General features: G+C 41.0%; 1 protein-coding gene across 1 annotated transcript; it reads left to right on the top strand.

Moving 5' to 3' along the window:
- Positions 1 to 1,023: 1,023 nt before the first annotated feature.
- ivns1abpa (influenza virus NS1A binding protein a) lies at positions 1,024 to 14,914 on the top strand. Its single transcript, XM_038715367.1, has 15 exons — positions 1,024 to 1,213; positions 6,249 to 6,545; positions 6,755 to 6,880; positions 7,345 to 7,514; positions 7,617 to 7,692; positions 7,823 to 7,996; positions 8,966 to 9,091; positions 10,736 to 10,846; positions 11,435 to 11,576; positions 11,825 to 12,049; positions 12,223 to 12,344; positions 12,635 to 12,761; positions 12,894 to 13,025; positions 13,306 to 13,479; positions 13,678 to 14,914. Exons 3-15 carry the CDS (start codon positions 6,770 to 6,772, stop codon positions 13,938 to 13,940), a joined length of 1,953 nt encoding a protein of 650 aa, XP_038571295.1. The 5' UTR covers positions 1,024 to 1,213; positions 6,249 to 6,545; positions 6,755 to 6,769; the 3' UTR covers positions 13,941 to 14,914.
- Positions 14,915 to 17,469: the final 2,555 nt, after the last annotated feature.

The following is a 17,469-nucleotide window of genomic DNA, read 5'->3' as shown; positions in this document are numbered from 1 at the left end:
TCAAAAGTATAAAGCCAATGTCATAACATATTGCTGATATCACAATTTCCTTTTTCATTAAATTTTTTCTCTGAACTTTATTTTTTGTTTTTTTATATTTCTTTCTTTCCTTCCTTTCCTTCTTCACCTGATCTGAGCACATGTGAATCTCCCAAAGTCTCACAGCATTGATCAAATTATAGCCTACTGTACTTTGCAATGAGTTTACTTTTACTGTTGATACTTTACTGATACATTTTACTGCCAAATAGACGTCTTGTTTAAGGACAAGTTTGAAGGTAGCACTTTTTCACTTTTATTTTCCACTGTGGCAAACTTTACTACTTCATAGTTCTAAAATCTTCTAATTTTTTTCCTATCTACTGATTGAAGGAAAGGATAGCATTGGAAACATCATGACGCAAACAATTAACTGAAATACAGAAGGTAGCCTACTTAAGGTGATTTTATTTTTACTATAAATTACTTATATTTATTATGTACACTACCGTTCAAATGTTTGGGGTTACTTGGACACCTTGTTTTCGAATAAACATTTTTGTACATTAATTAAATAACATCAACTTGATCACAAATACAGTGTAGACATTGCAAATGTTGTAAATGACTATTGTTGCTGAAAATGGTTAATTTGTAATGAAATATCTACATATGTACAGAGGTCCATTATCAGCAACCATCAGCCTTGTGTTCCAAAGGCAAGCTGTGTTTGCTAATCCAAGTTTATCATTTTAAAACGCTAATTGATCACTGGAAAACCCTTTTGCAATCATAGTATGACAATTCGAATTCAATCATTCGAAAACAAGGAAATGTCCAAGTCACCCCAAACTTTTGAACTAGCCTATACTGTATATATATTTTTTTATACAGTCTCTGTAAATGACCCATTCACGGTATTGCATCCTGGATTTCATCACCTTCAGAGTAGGCGTTTTAAGACCGCCCACCTCTGTTTACGTCACAGTGGCGTGGCGGTGTCACAGGTTTTGTCGGGAGCGCGCTTTGACGTTACCGACGCCATTCTATCAGAACTAGTGAAGACTAGACGGAGGGTGGACGTGCATCCACTACACAGCGAGATCAGACACCAACTAGTACTAGCTCAACAAGCTGTGCCTGTAGCCGCGTTGCGTCTTTCCTCTAACCCGAACCAACCAACTCTGAATTCGCATTAAATATGTCTAATATCGTTTGTTGTCAAACGCCTCAGGTAAGATTTTTTCTGTTTTCAATATTATAGAGGAAATGATACTGATGTCTTTGTCAAGTAACGTTAGCTGTTAAAATGTGGATAAACCATTAAATCTGCCGTTGGTTACAGTGGATGCTAATGTGACCGTCATTCTTTAGCTGACCCTTACTGCTAATATATTAATTTAGCGTTTTAATGAATGGTAACGTTAGCTGTTGTATTTGCGCAGACTGGGTGGTAAGTAACAGCTGGAAATGCCTCTTGTACCGTTACGGCGCCGACAATGTCACACAAACCGCCGTTTTCCTCATCCAGCTTGTGTTAACGTTTATAATGACGCGGATATTTTGCATATATTGCCAGGCAAAACTGAAACTACTCCTCGCGCTGGTTGAGCACGGACAAGGGAAAACGACCGAATGCGTTCCTTAATGAATTAAGCCGGCGGGCATGTCTTATGGCTCCCCCATCCTAGCTAGGTTAAGCAGTCTAAGGTGTCTAAGAAGGCTAGCTTCCGAGCGTGCCAGACCTCTCCATCTCTATTCACGTTGCTAGCTAGCTGCTTGGCTTCCAGTTCCAGCCGGATGCCTAAAACATTAACGTTAGCGGTACCTCCCTTGTAGGCTAAAGCATTTGTATCGTCCGAGTAATCCGTGTAAAAGCCGAGTTAATCAGATTCTGGGGGGGGGGGGCTCTTGTTCCTGACCCAGTTTCTGGTGGCGGGATATGTGTGCAGACTAGCTAAATGACTTCTTGGTATAACGCCAGACATCATGGCCCTGGTACGTTTACTCTACAGAGGAGGAGGAGGCAGGCAGATGAATGACATTGCTTTGCAGCGAATAACGTTAGACAAATACGATATACTGGGAGGTCAACTGTACGACTCTTCCACTGGGTGGGGTAACATGGCATGGGTACATCCTGTCCTTAACTCGCCCTCCATTTAGTGCCATATTGTCAGATTTTATGAGCTGTGACCAAAGACTAACGTTATATAAAACAAGACTGGCTAGTCTTGACATAACGTTAATACTGACGCGTCACCGTTGTTGTCGACGTTGAACATTATTGGCTATACTATATCGATTGTCTAGTAAAAGGAAATTGTGTAGGTGACTCTCAACGTTTGATATTTCCTTAAGGAGTTGTATAGTGTTTCCTGCCTGCAGGTTGACTAATGCCACAGTAGTATTTGACCTACTGTGCTTTTAATCCGGTTCTGAAGCTGGCAACCACGTTGAAAAATCCCAAATAACTGGGTAGCTTGACGATTTCACGAAGAAGGACAAACATTTAGCAGTCTCTTTGTATCCGGTAGATGATTAATAAAATATCCTTACTGTCTGAGTGACACATGTAGACATGTTCCCCTTTCTTCTAGTGGTATCAAAATGAGTTTTTGAATGTGGAGGATTTTTACACATTTGATATGTTTTCCATTGTTTTGTGGAGTGTGCTGATGCATATGTTGCATTGATATCAGTTTTGCTACTGCTTTGATAAAGGATGTGGATTTTGTTTTTATCAACACAAGCCAATACAATGTTTAATGCCTCCTTAATTTGTTTTTTATTGTCACACCCTTATTCCAAGATGTATTAAATTTAAGCATACATTTCCACACAGTAAAACTGGGGGAAATCTCCAGCAATGCCTCTCTTCACCACTGGAGGGGTGTCTAACAAGCATTGATTGTTCAGCGGCAGACCTGCACTTTTGTGCCTGACTAATCAGATGGAAAAATGGAGAGGGAAAACACATTCTTTTCTGATTCAGAGCTACTCTCTGTGACAAAGTTGTGAACAATCTCATTCTTTCTCTTTTGTGCCTTTGCTTTGTCCTCTCCTTTTCTTTCCTGGTTTTTTTAGTGTGTTCCCATAAATCCACATTTACAGCTCACCAAGTCTGCCTGGCATTTTGGTCTATACATAAATTCCTATGTGCGCAGCCCTCGATCTGATCTTGTCAATTATTTTCTGTTTTCACTGTAGTTTTTAGAGATGAATCTTGCGTGCCCATAAGGTTACCGAAGGGCAACAATTTCCCTAGAAGACAACTATTTAGTACATAGTCAGTGTGTAGCAGTTTTCATTTTGCCAAGATTGTCTTATCAGTTTACAGAAGTTTATTGTTTAATCACAGTTGTGATTAAGGCAGCACGTCTGTTAAAGAATTATCTAGAGAGCTGAGGGCACAGCTTGCCTGGTGGGGTGCTAGATGGAGAATAGAGAGGGGAACAAGGCCACAAGCGAGCGTGCTGGACCTAACCGTGTAGAGGAGTTGAGCTTTTGAGCCTTCATAAAGAATCTTCTGCCAGATGTTGCGTAACGACTGAAAACTGGGTCAGTGTTTCCTCCATCCACATGCAGACAGGGTGAATTATAGCTTTCCATGCCAGCGTTGCTGTAAATGCTGCTCACTGCAATACAGAAAGACTAGGCCTGTATTCTAGCATGTGCCATCGTGCATGCGCATTTACCCATTAAAAATCTCTGGCGTGTTTCCCAGCAGTCTTATCTTGGTAGTTTTACACATCTGCCTTTCTTTGCCAAACTCAAAACAGTAGGGCAGCACGGCACGTCAATATGTTCAGTGTGTACTTTTCATAGTTCCTTTATTCCTTCTTCCCCTACAGACTGATGTAACCACATTTTGACCTTTTCTATTTTCCCCTTGTATTGTGCTGTGTAGAAGTTGTCAAAAGGGCAAAAGAAAAAAACAGACTCAAATGAGAGGCTAAGTAATCAGAGCTCAACATAATTCCCTCTTTTTCCCTTTCTGATACTTGACTTATTCTTTCTTAAAGTGGCATAGTGTGGTTTTGGGTTTAGTAGGTCACTAGATTGGAGCATTTAGTTGATCTTGCAGTGTTTTATTTAACATTGGATAGATCGCAGTTTCCGATGACAAGTCATAACCTCTTACGTAATTTGTTAAATCAGAAATGGTGTGGTTTACCTTTTCAACCAGCTTTTACAAATATTGCTGGAAAGCTAAGGGCAGGCTTATTACAACAGAAAATAACTGTTGCTGAATACAAAGTGTACTGATGTCTTACAAGAATTGTTTTTACAGCTGAAGACAAATGTTAAGACAAATATTATTTCAGTCATAAATGTGCCTTTCAGACATACCCTTGGGTTTGCTTGTATAGCTTTCCTCCAAACCATATGACTGCGGAGAGGATAGTTATTTCAGCAGCATACAAAGGGCATACTGTTTGTCTGCTCTAATGTTAATCTCGCTGTGTTTTATATTGTCTGTATTGTGCTAGCGGATAACTCCATGGCCTGAAGTCTACTCATGCGTTGTGTACAGTGTACACAATTGTTATAATATGTTTTTGCTCTGTGCCTGACAAGGAGATTGTCAGATGGTAGGTAGGTACATTTATTTGTCACAATATAACAGTTATATAGTGAAAATGAGTTGTATAACTCCCTTCTGCTACATAGCAGTTAATATACATTAATACAGAAGCAATTATAAAATAAAAACGGAAAAACTATGATCAATGGAGCAGTGCTGAGGATGAATTTGAGCTTAAGTCTGATAGCTTGGTGAGGAAAAGCTGCTCTGCAGTCTGGTGGTGTGACAGCAGAAACTCCTATATCTCTTCCCAGAAGGCAGCAGGGTTAACAGAATGTCTCCCAGAGTCACATGTTTCTTTGAGGAGTAAATACCTACTTTTATCTGTTAGTGTTTTTTCATTATTGATTAGTACAAATGTAAGTTCTGCACACAAACCAGAGGATTTTACTTAAAAGAAACCCTTTACAATGACTCAAACACTTCTACTGAAATGTGCCACTGACAGCCGCTAGAGTCACAAGTACATTATATACGCAGCACTTGATAAGATCACAGCTTTTTCTAATGAGTTAGAATTGCATGCAAGTTGGATACAACACTTGCGCAAAGCCAGGCTACCCAGTACAACCTTATCACATGGGGTGTGGAACATTTCAGTTTATGGGGCAGCTGCTGTGGTCTGTCTTGTCCTCTTTTCCCCTGTGGGATGGTGATAAAATTGTTGGAATTGCAGTGTGATTTATTTACTGAGCTTCCGATTGCAGATGGTATTGGGGTTGTGGTGGACAGGCATGGCATTTCTTCAGTTGTATTAGTTTTTGTTGTAATTGTCTCATTGGTACAAGTCGGATTTTTTTTTGTTTGGCTCAATTTGAGATGCCTGAGGCTTGACGGATGGAGAAATCCAAACTCTTTAATAGCAGAATAAAGTATCTTGAAATATTGACAGATGGGATCTCTATTGGGTGTGACATGCAAGTGTGGGTAGGTGGGGCTTGTGGTCCAGGGTTACATGAAATATGGAGTACCTATCATGGCCAACCAGAATTCATAATACAGCCATGTAGTTGCATAGGAAAAACTGTGGCTGTGGAAACACTGTCACAAGCTGTTCCCTCCTGCATGTTTCTTATAGGTCAATGTTTGAATGAAGGGTTCCTATAGGGAGGAGCCAGCCAAAGGGGCTTGTCACATAAGATACAGTTGGAGTGGCCTTGCTTTAGAGAGAGTGAAGACAGAGTTGACGGCAGGAGTTGGATTAAATGGTCTTGCTTGGCCCGGTGGAACGTAGCAGCAGGTGTGGAGATTTTAAAGCGCTAAAAGGGGGATGTTGTAAGGGAGGAGTGTCAATGGCACTGACTTTAGCTACCAATGCTAAATGCATTTTGGTTTAGAGCATTTTGGGATAAAAGGCTGTTCCAGTTTTCTTCCTGAATTGAAGTGACTAATGTTTCCTGAATCATATTGTCTATTCTTGTATGCATGTAGGGAATATAAAACTATTGTGAGCTGTACTGCATGTTTGGAAAATGGCTTGTGAGAATGACATTGGAGCAGGAGGAGGGAGAGCGGTGGTCTCAACTGCCTTCCCTGTGCGCATGGTTGTCACGTGGAACTGACTTGTGCTAGCACTGCACGAGTGCCAAGAACAAGTGGCATCAGTTTCAAAATGAGCCATTCGCCCTTTCTCCTCTAAATAAAACTCATATCCCCTTTTCCCTTCTCATTTTTTTTTTAGGTTATAATGTATGACCAACACAGAATAAGTACAACTCTATAGCCAACGGGATCCCGAGGACTTGATTACAGTCGCTTCAAGCCTGATAGTTTGTCGGTGCGGCTGCTCCCCCTCTCCCTTCTGCTCACGCCCGTTTAGTCAACTGGCATTTCTTCTAGCAACTTCCGATCCCTCTCCTCAGATGAAGAAGACTTGGGTTCCACTGTGATCTCAGTCTACTTTGCCTATTGCCTACCTTTGGTTCCTGTTCTACTTTCAGCAGTGGTGCTTCCCTGGATTTGCATTATTCTGTATTAGGTAAGACCCTGACTAATGCATAGGACAGATTATAACACACAATGCACATTACAGGCACCTAATCTTTTCTCTGGTCAACAATTAATAAAGCCAGCTATTGCAATGTTGCACAACTGAAAGCATATTTGACAGATTGTAGAAGACAAGCATGCTGGGTATTGCTTTACTGGGCAAAAATAAATCTAAATATTTTTATCTTTCCTTTGCAGGTATACTATCAAAAAATGATTCCAAACGGTTATTTGATCTTTGAGGACGAGAGTTTCCTGGATTCCACCGTGGCCAAAATGAATGCTCTGAGAAAGAGTGGTCAGTTCTGCGATGTTAGACTGCAGGTATGCCTAATGCAAACACACACACATGAGAGAGATGGAGAGAGATAAATAAAAAGGGTTTTAAGATTATACAGCATAGTTCACTAGGTCTGAGGGATGGTATGTCTTTTCTTCAACTCATGTGAGTCACTTGGAACCTTGAGAAAAATTCTTGTATTTACTTCAGTGTTTCCTGTTATGTTTCCATTGCTCTCATATGTCAAGTGTTCCCACCATTTGTATTGTACAGACCTCTCATAGACATGTGCAGCCAATCAAGAATTGACAGGGAATCTAATGGCTTTCATTTGTCTTTATTGATCATGTTGCTTTTTTATTATAGACATTCTCTCAATCAAAATCTAGGGTTAATCTTAGTTTCCTTTTAATGTTGAAACACTAAATATGTTTTGTAATAGGGTTTCTTTTAACAAATTCCTACACATCCTAATTGTTTGTCTTCCTCTTTCTCTTCATTTGTCCAGGTGTGTGGTCATGAGCTGATGGCTCACCGTGCTGTTCTGGCTTGTTGCAGTCCCTACCTGTTTGAGATCTTTAATAGTGATAATGAGCCTCATGGAGTCTCACATGTCACTTTTGAGGACTTGGACCCGGAGGCTGTAGAGATCTTGCTCAACTATGCCTATACTGCCCAGTTAGTAGCGCATTTGACCATTTGCGCCTGATCTTCAAAATTCTTAACTTTTAACTTAATGATTGACAACCTCTTTTTCTCTGTCTTCTGTGTGTAACACAGGCTAAAGGCAGACAAGGAACTGGTCAAGGAAGTTTACTCTGCAGCCAAAAGGTTTAAGATGGAGCGAGTCAAACAGGTATGTTTTTCCTCATCTGTTTTTTAATCAAACTTACTCCCCCAATGCTGCCATTTTGGACACATGATTTAACAGGTTACAAAGAATGTTACTTTTTATTAACTTTTAACATATCCCACTCATTCCTCAGATTTGTGGCGACTACCTGCTGTCTAAAATGGATTCCCAGAACGCCATCTCTTTTCGTAACTTTGCCAGCTCTATGGGAGATGCCAGAGTTTTGGCCAAGGTGGACTCCTTCATCCAGGACCATCTGCTGGAAGTGTCTGAACAGGAGGACTTCCTCAAACTTCCCCGCCTCAAGGTACTAGCGTGAATATGTACAAATGCCATAATGTTTTTAATAGTTAAAGTATTTTATAGTAAGTTTAATTAGTACCACTAAGTTATGGATGCTTTGTCAGAGTTGGGGTCATTCTCTGATCATGAAGCTACAAATCAACACAGGTTGGCATTAAAATTAGCCAGAGTTGAATAACATACTGTATTAAGCTTTTTATTTTTAGCTTTCTGACTTTGACACAAGATTAACAATACTTACAGTATGAAGGCGTGCCCTTTACACATATTACTAAACAGGAAAATCCTCCTAAGAATGTATTTATAGCAGGGGACTTAAAACATATGCTGTAGAAAGACCAAGCGTTGGTGGGTTACGGAATGTATGTCTTTGTTCAACATGAGAACAACACTAGGTACTTTAAGGAGGTAACTCTCTAGTTGAGATTGCACAAGTCAGACAAATTAAATGGCCTCCATTGCGTTTTACCCTGATATAGGATTGTACATTAGCTGGGGGCGGAAATGATTGTGTGATCAGTCAGAAAATGAGTGAGAACTACTTGTATGACAATGAAATGCTTCATCTATTAAAACTTCTGTTAATTACAGCTTCTGAAATGTGAAAAATTTCCCTTTTTTCCAGCTCCATACCATTTGTAAATATAGGAGCTTGAGAATTTTTGACAGACACAGATACATTTCATCAGTGATTATTCCCAATGTGTTTTTAATGTTTTGCTTACTGGTTTAATGAATGGTATGGGTGGTTTCCAAGCAACTTAATATGATACTGTTGTGAATCCTGTCACTATGGCAAAATTAAGTACTAAAACAGGCAATGAATCACATTGAGCTAATTCTCAGATACATTAATATTCAGCCAGTAACATTAAGTTTTCCAGTAAGAAATAAAAGAGTTAAGTTAAGCAATCACTTTAGTCATTCTGTGTGTAAATCTAACTCCCGTTTCATCCCTGTTGTGTGTTTACAGTTAGAAGTAATGCTAGAAGACAACCTGACCCTGCCCAGTAATGGCAAGCTCTACTCGAAGGTGCTCAACTGGGTGCAGCGTAGCCTGTGGGAAAATGGAGACCAACTGGAACGACTTATGGAGGAGGTCAGTACGAGGGCTTGCAGTCTTAAATCTTAGGCTGATATTCATTCCCACCCTGCCCCTTCCCCTCCCTCTGACTCCCCCTGTTTTTGACATTAAGATGTCATTAAGGGGGCTGAAATAGAAATGGCATGCCACTGTCATGCTGCTATGTCAGGATTGTTGTTTTTTTTTTTTCTTCTGATTTGTTGAGGTTTTTGCAGTAAGAAACTCTGTACCCCTGAACCATACTACAAATTAGAGGTGAGCTGAAAAGAGCTGCCGTTTGCTCTGTTTTTTGTTTCCACTGTTCTCTTTTGGGTATGTGGTTGGTTTACATACAACCCCATCTGAGTGCTACAGTGCTCTTCTCCTCTGAAACAGAAAAACACAGGTTCTCAAAGGTCTGAACCTTGATTCTACTGTCTCACTGCCACTTTACTATCTGAGCAGGTGCACGTTTGTTGCTCCAGTACTAACAGGCCCTCCTCCCCGTTGATTTATCTCTCCTGTAGGTTTATTAGCAGCAGCAGGAGACCAGACTGAGGAGCCAGGACTGAGCCACCAGGGTAATGAGTCAGAGAGAAAAGAAAGGGAGGAGAGGAGCACTACTGCCTCTCAGCATTCTCTCTTTGCAGCTAAGCAACACTGTGCTCCCATCTGTCCATGCCACATATACAGATGCATCCCATTTCTGCATTTATCAGAACACATTGCTCACCAACCTTTAGCAATAAATACATCTAATTGAATGCCCCTTTAGTGCACACAACAATATATTCTCATACAGGCCTTCTTTATTCACCGGCACATTCAAAACCACTCAAATTAGGCATTGGACAGAAAACAACATTGCAAATAGGCATAGTGATTTGCTTAGTACAAATATTATATTTCAATGGACTACAAATTAATTATTAATTCAAAGTGAAATTATAACGATTTATTATAAGCAATTCTCACATTTTATACACTTTTAGTAGCCTTTTACTTTTTTCTAAAACTTGCCCTTCAGATGGACTAGGTGACCTGAACACATTCTCTTTACTTTGTCTGGCTGAAACAGAACACGTGTTTGTCTTTTTTTTTAATTTTATTTCTTGTTGGATTTATTCTATTCCTGGGGATAATGATTAAGATTAGCATGATAGTTCCTACACCAGCACTACCGTCTAGTCATCTGGATTTGACTGCCTGTCGTGGCTGGCATCACAATGACCAACTCCTTCAGCTAGAGGACTGGTTTCCAAGCAGCAGAGGTGAAAAAAGGGTGACATGCAGCTCCTTCTCTCCTCCTCCTCTTCATTCTTCACAGAAGAAATTTCCAGATGCAGTCTCTCATTCTTCACAAGCTCCCTCTTCCTCTTTTTTAAAATTTTTGTTTTTTAGATTCAAATTAAGGAGAGCCACTGTCAGATACCTTCTTGAGCTCAAACACTAAACCCACTCTGTGCAGTGGCAGCAGCATCTGTCTTTTTAAAGGAAGCTTTCCATTTAAGCGACTGAAGATCCAGGCATTCGTCCCTTCCCCCTCTTCCTCTTTACAGCATTGCCCCCCCCCCCCTCTTCTTCCTCCTCCTCCTCCCTCCTATCCCCCTTATGCTGGGGCTCTCAGTGTGTTGCCATGGAGACAGCCACATGGGTGTGTTGTTCCTGTTTGTCTTTCAGGTGCAAATGCTGTACTACTCACCTGACCATAAGCTGGTGGATGGAGGGCTGGTGATTGAGGGGCACAGTGAGGTGTTTGGTGGCGAGGAGGACCACCTTCAGTTTGTGCAGGTACTCAACAGCTTGTGCCTGGCTTCACTGTAATGACGTCTCTACCGCATTTTGCTTGGCAGTGTGTAGCCTTATTGTACAGCTTATGCCGGGCCATGCATACAAATACTACAGAGCCTGTGCCTGGCTAGAAGTAGATCATAGGAGGCTCATTTAGTACTACAGTTTAGCCACAATGTAAAGACTAATATCAGTAGATTAGCAAGATATGAGCTATAAGTGCCTGGCTATGCTGTTGAGCATATGTTAAAACCATATTTAGATGTTTAAGCTAATTTAAACCAGTTGAGCATGGGCTCATGATGGCTGTCTCAGCTTCTTACCCACTTTGTTTTGAGTTGTGACTGAACTGTGTGCTGTTTGATCCGATTGTAGAGTGGTCTGAGACTGAGAGTTTGTAGTGCTGTGTTGGCTTCAGATGGCGTGAGATTTTTCAATGCATACTCGGACAAGATTCATGCAAGGTTCATTATGTCTACATTAGACCAGCTGGATCATAGCGTAGTTTGGAGTATGATTAGCTGGTGTTGGCTACTGGTGGGTCTGTGGTGCGAGCTTGGCTTCTGTAGCTGCGCTGTGCTCTTGCAGAAGAAACCCGTACGGGAGAGCACCCAGAGACAGATGAGCTGCAGCTCTTCAGGAAGCCTGTCACCCTCCAACCAAGCAGCAAATGCCCCGAAACAGACTGCCAGGAGAGAGTGGAAGTACATCGCCTCTGAGAAGACCACAAGTAAGTGTGTATGATCTACATGAGATTTGTCGCAGTACAACCAGAAAGATATTTTTCTTTAATATGTTTGTGTTCATAGATGCTGCACAATAAGATTAGGTGAAATTAAAGTTGGAAGTCTGGTCGATTCAAGACTTCAAAACTAAACAACTTTACTTGAAAGCATCTGAATTCAGAATGGTTTCTTTTTCTCCAGTATTCTGAGCTTAATCCCAAAACTTCCTAACAATCTCCAATCTTACCCCTAGACAACAACTACCTGTGTCTGGCTGTGCTGGACAGTGTGTTGTGTGTGATCTTCTTGCACGGTCGCAGCAGCCCTCAGACATCTCCCTCTGCCACCCCCTGCCTGATGAAGAGCCTCAGCTTCGAGGCCCAGCCCGAGGAGCTGGAGGAGCAACCGCTCTCACCCATGCATTATGCTCGCTCTGGACTGGGCACTGCAGCCCTGAACGGAAGACTCATCGCAGCAGGTTAGACATAAACAGGGTTAGAAGATAAGAGTATCGTATCATGCTCAGTTTCTTGTGTAGTGCCGTTAGTGTGAACGCTAAACTCTGTCTTTGTGGGACTTAACTGCAGATCATGGATAAATGAGCATTAGAGAAGCGCCACTTTAACCTTAATGTATTTGATGCTCCTGCAGGAGGCTACAATAGAGAGGAGTGTCTGAGGACTGTGGAGTGTTATGACCCCAAAGAGGACCGCTGGACCTTCATCGCTCCCATGCGGACTCCAAGGGCTCGATTTCAGATGGCTGTGCTCATGGTACGGTTCACGATTTGTCTTTATCTCAGAATTATTGACTCTACAATAAAGTGACATTTTTAATACTGGCCCAGGAGCGCACCCATTCAGTGATAAAAATAGGTTTCCATGGTCTTGTGCAAATACTTGCATGCTTACACTCTGTCCAAATACTTGGCTTTCTAAGTTCTTTAAACTTGCTGTCTGTCCTTGTAGTTTCTACAATACAAAACAACCAAAAGTTAAATGGGAGTATTTAAGTATCAAGTTGATGCGTTATCTAATGTTCTGTCCATTTACACCCCTCACAGGGTCAGCTGTACGTGATTGGAGGCTCAAATGGACATTCTGACGAGCTGAGCTGCGGGGAGAGGTACGATCCACACGCTGATGAATGGGCTCAAGTGCCAGAGCTGAGGACAAACCGCTGCAATGCAGGTCAGCCCCCTCTGCAAGGATTTATTAATCAGTTGTTGAATTTAATGATTTCTATCCAGGAAAACACTTGGTGGCCTCTGTTACTGACTTCAGGTTAGGTTTTTATTTCATCCCTGTCCTCTCTGTTTAAAGGTGTCTGCTCTCTGAACAACAAACTCTATGTTGTGGGAGGGTCGGACCCCTGTGGGCAGAAGGGCTTGAAGAACTGTGATGCCTTTGACCCTGTGACTAAAACCTGGTCCAACTGTGCCTCCCTTAACATCAGTACGTGTCCACACATCCCATCTACATTCAGAGCATTCCATTTACCTTTTGATACACACATGATCTAACCTCAAGAATAAAGCTGAGTGATATATTTTTCAAAGGGCTAACAAATGTCCATGTGTTTAATGTAAAATGTTATTTATTCCCTCTGGGAAATTGGACTGTTGGAGCAGAGAGGGCATTATGTTTAGGAATGAGACCACAAGTAGGATAACGGTTAATAAGAGAAAAGCTTGAGGTCTTTAAGGTTGTATTAATTTAGCAAATTTGTTTTCAGGGAGGCACCAGGCAGCGGTGTCTGAGTTGGATGGCTTCATGTACGTGATTGGAGGGGCAGAGTCGTGGAACTGCCTGAACACTGTGGAACGCTACAACCCTGAGAACAACACCTGGACCCTGATAGCCCCGATGAATGTGGCTCGCAGGGGCGCTGGCGTCGCTGTCCATGCAGGTAAGACCACGACCACAAACTGGTGAGAATGGTGGAACCGCAGATGTGTGTTCAGCAAGTGACAGTTCTAGCAGCGTGTGTGTGTGGTACCAGAAAATCATGTTCTTTGGAAAACTGACTTCTTATCTACACATTTCCAAAAAGCAAACAGTGTTTTTTCATTATGCTGATACCAATGTCTCTCACTCCACTGTCCAGGCAAACTGTTTGTTGTTGGTGGCTTTGACGGCTCCCATGCGCTCCGCTGTGTGGAGATGTACGACCCCGCCCGCAATGAGTGGAGGATGCTGGGTAGTATGACATCTTCACGCAGCAATGCAGGCGTGGCCATGCTGGGCGAAACGATCTATGCTGTGGGCGGCTTCGATGGCAACGAGTTCCTCAACACGATGGAGATGTACAACCCCGAGACGGACGAGTGGAACGACTGCACCAAGACCCTGTCTCCCCTCTCTGACTGAAGAGGGGGAAGACGGGGGACGTGGGAAGGAAGGGGTTGGGGAGTTTCAGTGCTTCACCTTTTTCCAAACTAACAGGCTTAGTGACGTAATCGTGTTTTTGTGGTGTGTGACTGACTGAGTGAGTGAGCGAGCGTGCGTATAAGCGAATATTTGGGGGGTGGGGTTGTTGTTGGGATGAGGGGTCTTCAGTGAAGACTGGCTTATATTTGGCGCATTGGGAAGTGGGGACAAAGGGGTTATTGCCTGAAGCAACATGACTCCTTTGCATATTGCATACAATGTTTTTGTGCTGTATATATTTAGTTTCTTCCTCATTTTTTTGTCATATGCCAACATTTAATACACATTTAGTGCTTTTCTTTTTCTCAGAGTTGAAAGGTTTGTCACTTTCATTGAGGGTTTTCAGATGAGCTAGCAATTATTGGTCACTTGGAAGGTGGCAGTATGGAGTGGTGACAATTGGCTTTTGAAAGTTGAGTTTATTTAACAATATTCCTGTTGTGGAAATGTAATTTTGCTCACATACTTAAAGGTCAGTGATTTGAAGCCTTACTCAGAGTGTGAGTTGAGAAACACCCGTCATTTTAAACGAGCTGAATTGCTTTTTGAATCTTAAATGATGGCCTTTTTTTATATATTTTTTATACACTGCTGATTTACCGATTAAAAGTAGTAGCAGACAGCTAAAGTCAATGAATCTAACCAGTGCCAGTTTTAGTTTTTTTTTTTTTTTTTTTTTTTTTTTTTTTTATTTTGTGCACACTCCACACATGCACAACCATGCTTCTGCTAACCAAACTTTTGTTATTGTGATTTAACTACTTGATGTATTTAGAGATGCAGTTTACTGAAGATCCTTTTTTTTCTTTTGTGTTTTAAAGTGTCAGGCATTGGCAGATTCTTCTGGAAGGAATGTTAAAGCGAGAAATTTCACATTTGTAACATTTCTTAATTAATAAATCATTTAAATCTGATTTGTCTTCGGCCTATTTTCTACATGTATGTCACTTAGTGATGTTGGGTAATTTAGCCATACTGTTTTACATTGTTATTTAGGTTTGCACCTCTTGCCAGGACTGGCAGGGAGCAGTAAATATTGAAGAGATATCTGGCTATGAGGGGCACAGCACAAAATTCTGAACCTACCCTGTAGCATTCTCCTTGGGGCCCCTCCGACGCATCTGCACCTATTCAGGCTAGTATCTTTGTACTCAGTCCCCTTTGTCCCTCCCCTTCCCCAATCCTACACCCCTGCTGTTATGATTGCATTAAAGGCTTTAACCTTTTTACATCATATATCAGCAGCTAAAGTCAGGTGCTGCAAGCCTTGCATAAAATGGTTAAAGGCAGATTTGCTGACCCTAAATATAGCTTTTACTGCTACCTTGTCTACCCTTTGTCCCTCTGTTTCCAACGTGTAATTGCTGTGCCCCGGTCACTGCTGTCTAAGCTTTCATCACCACCATTTTCCTCAGGTACTACCACATTAAGCCAGGTTTTTTTCCCCCCTGCTACTCTAAGTGTCTTTTAGGGGAGATTATACTAAGCTGGCTAACAGACCTCAGCAGGAAACGACTCACTCTGGGAGTATTGAAAGAGGACCAGCTGAGCTGGCTGCATCTGCGTGACGTCAGACACCACTGACTGCCAGTTTATTAAATCCCTTCCCTGTGCTCATTCACAGGTTAGCCTCTGATACTCTGCTGACACACAACAGTCACAGAAAAGAGAGGCAGCATGCATGGGCCACATATAAAAAAAGAAGCAGGGAGAAGTCTGTCCTCTTGGGTTTTTTTGCCTATCAGTCTGTCTACCTCTTTTTTGCTTTTGAATTTATGCAGTCATCTGACTGAACTAAAGTGGTAAATTAACAAAAACCATGCATGTCAAAATGAAAATGCAAATAAGCAGGCAAATATAGTATAAAAATATTAATTTCATCTCCCTGTTTACAAACAGCCACAGGAAACCAAATTTAGACAAAACCATTATGAAAACAAATGTAAGAGGAAAGCGAACTGTAGTTGTTCCTCTGTGGAAGTTAAGGGGAATATCCATCACATTAACAATCTAGGATTCTAGGAAGGAAGTTTCACATTAGCCAGGTGTTTAATTATATAGTATCTAAAGAGAGAAAGGGTCACTTCTGGTCAAGGTGAGCTTTTAAATCACACAAAGTTCCTTTGGCATAGACTGCTTCTGACATGAAAATGGTTTCAATTTAGAAATGAAGAGAAGATTGAAATTGCACTGCACACTTTTATAAATGATTAGGTTGTTTTTTCTATGATAGCCAAAAACCTATGACGCAGACGATACAGACGAACAAAGAAATCAATGCCAGAGTCCAACATTACAACTGAACAAATCATTAACAATTCAATAACAGCTGTGTCTACATCGTGTCCAACAGCGACAATTTAATGACACAGGAAGTTCAGTGAATTCAGATGATCATTGGCATTGATGCTTTAGCCTCTGTGTGTCACAGCAGGAGCAGGTGTAATTTCAGACTGTCTGCTGGCGTCACCTATGCTCTAATCCCCTTAGCCTACTACGCAGGTGAGCCTCTCTTCTCTTCTCAAGAAATACGTGTTACGATTACGATGTTAAAATTACTGAAGCTAAATTAGTTTGGAAATCACTTCTACTCAAACAAAAATGGAAACAAATAATACAGACAAGAAAAGACTTCAGCGAGACAATGCTTCAAAACATTTTTTTTAATTTCTTGTAAATATTTAAGTCCTTCACATAAAATATATTTTCTTCTCAAATTATTTACATTTTCCTCAAAATCAACAAAACCTATGCAAGCTGAAAACTTAAGTTCACTAGTTTTCAAACTAGACCTAAAATGGTGTTTCTCTCAAATGATAGTCAAACATGTCCACATGTTCTTCTGATAAAAAAGGGGGTTTCAAAACAAACTTTCAGGTTTTAATGCTTTGTTTCCTTCTCTTCTTATTTGGTTGTGAAAAGGCTAAAGTGGCTTGGAAAATCATGAGTATGCAGAAAATTTTAATTTTTGAAAACTATCACTACCTTTTTTATCATGTCTGTAAGCTAAATATGAAGACATTTTGCCTAGCTAAGCACAAAGACTGGAAACGGGTTAACATCTAACCTGGTTCTGTCCAAAGGTAAACTCTGCCCACCAGCACCTCTACAGCTCACTAATTATTATCTTATAATAATAATAATTTTATTATTATTTTACGTTATATCTCATTTATTTAATCTGTACAAAAACCAAATGGTATAAAGGTTATTTGACTTCAAGGGGGTTATGTGCCGGCCTATTTCTTGGCCCGGTGTAGCCCCATCAGTGCCTTCAACACTCCGTACATTACTCTGTGATTCGGTAACATAAGCAAACCTTAGGGGAAAATCTAAACAAAAAGTAGGTTGCATCTTCAAAGATTTTTTCGTGATCTCACTGATGGCTATTCTCTGCCCGGAATTATTAATTTTTGTCCTGGGGGTAGTCATCTTTTTCACTTTAATTTGTGTTAATTAGTGAGCTGGT

This window comes from Micropterus salmoides, unplaced genomic scaffold (genome assembly GCF_014851395.1).
Source record: "Micropterus salmoides isolate LMB-PRFRI ecotype aquatic unplaced genomic scaffold, ASM1485139v1 Ms_hic_scaffold_13, whole genome shotgun sequence".
In the NCBI taxonomy this organism is placed as follows: Eukaryota; Metazoa; Chordata; class Actinopteri; order Centrarchiformes; family Centrarchidae; genus Micropterus; species Micropterus salmoides.
The sequence above is the reverse complement of the archived record's forward strand: the minus strand, read 5'-3'. Positions and strand labels throughout refer to the sequence as shown.

Bases quoted from the DNA above. Each gene is read 5' to 3' on its own strand.
- ivns1abpa (XM_038715367.1), top strand. From the start codon at position 6,770: ATGATTCCAAACGGTTATTTGATCTTTGAGGACGAGAGTTTCCTGGAT. The intron at 6,881-7,344 runs GTATGCCTAATG...TCATTTGTCCAG, and splicing joins TCTGCGATGTTAGACTGCAG to GTGTGTGGTCATGAGCTGAT. The intron at 10,847-11,434 runs GTACTCAACAGC...GTGCTCTTGCAG, and splicing joins ACCACCTTCAGTTTGTGCAG to AAGAAACCCGTACGGGAGAG.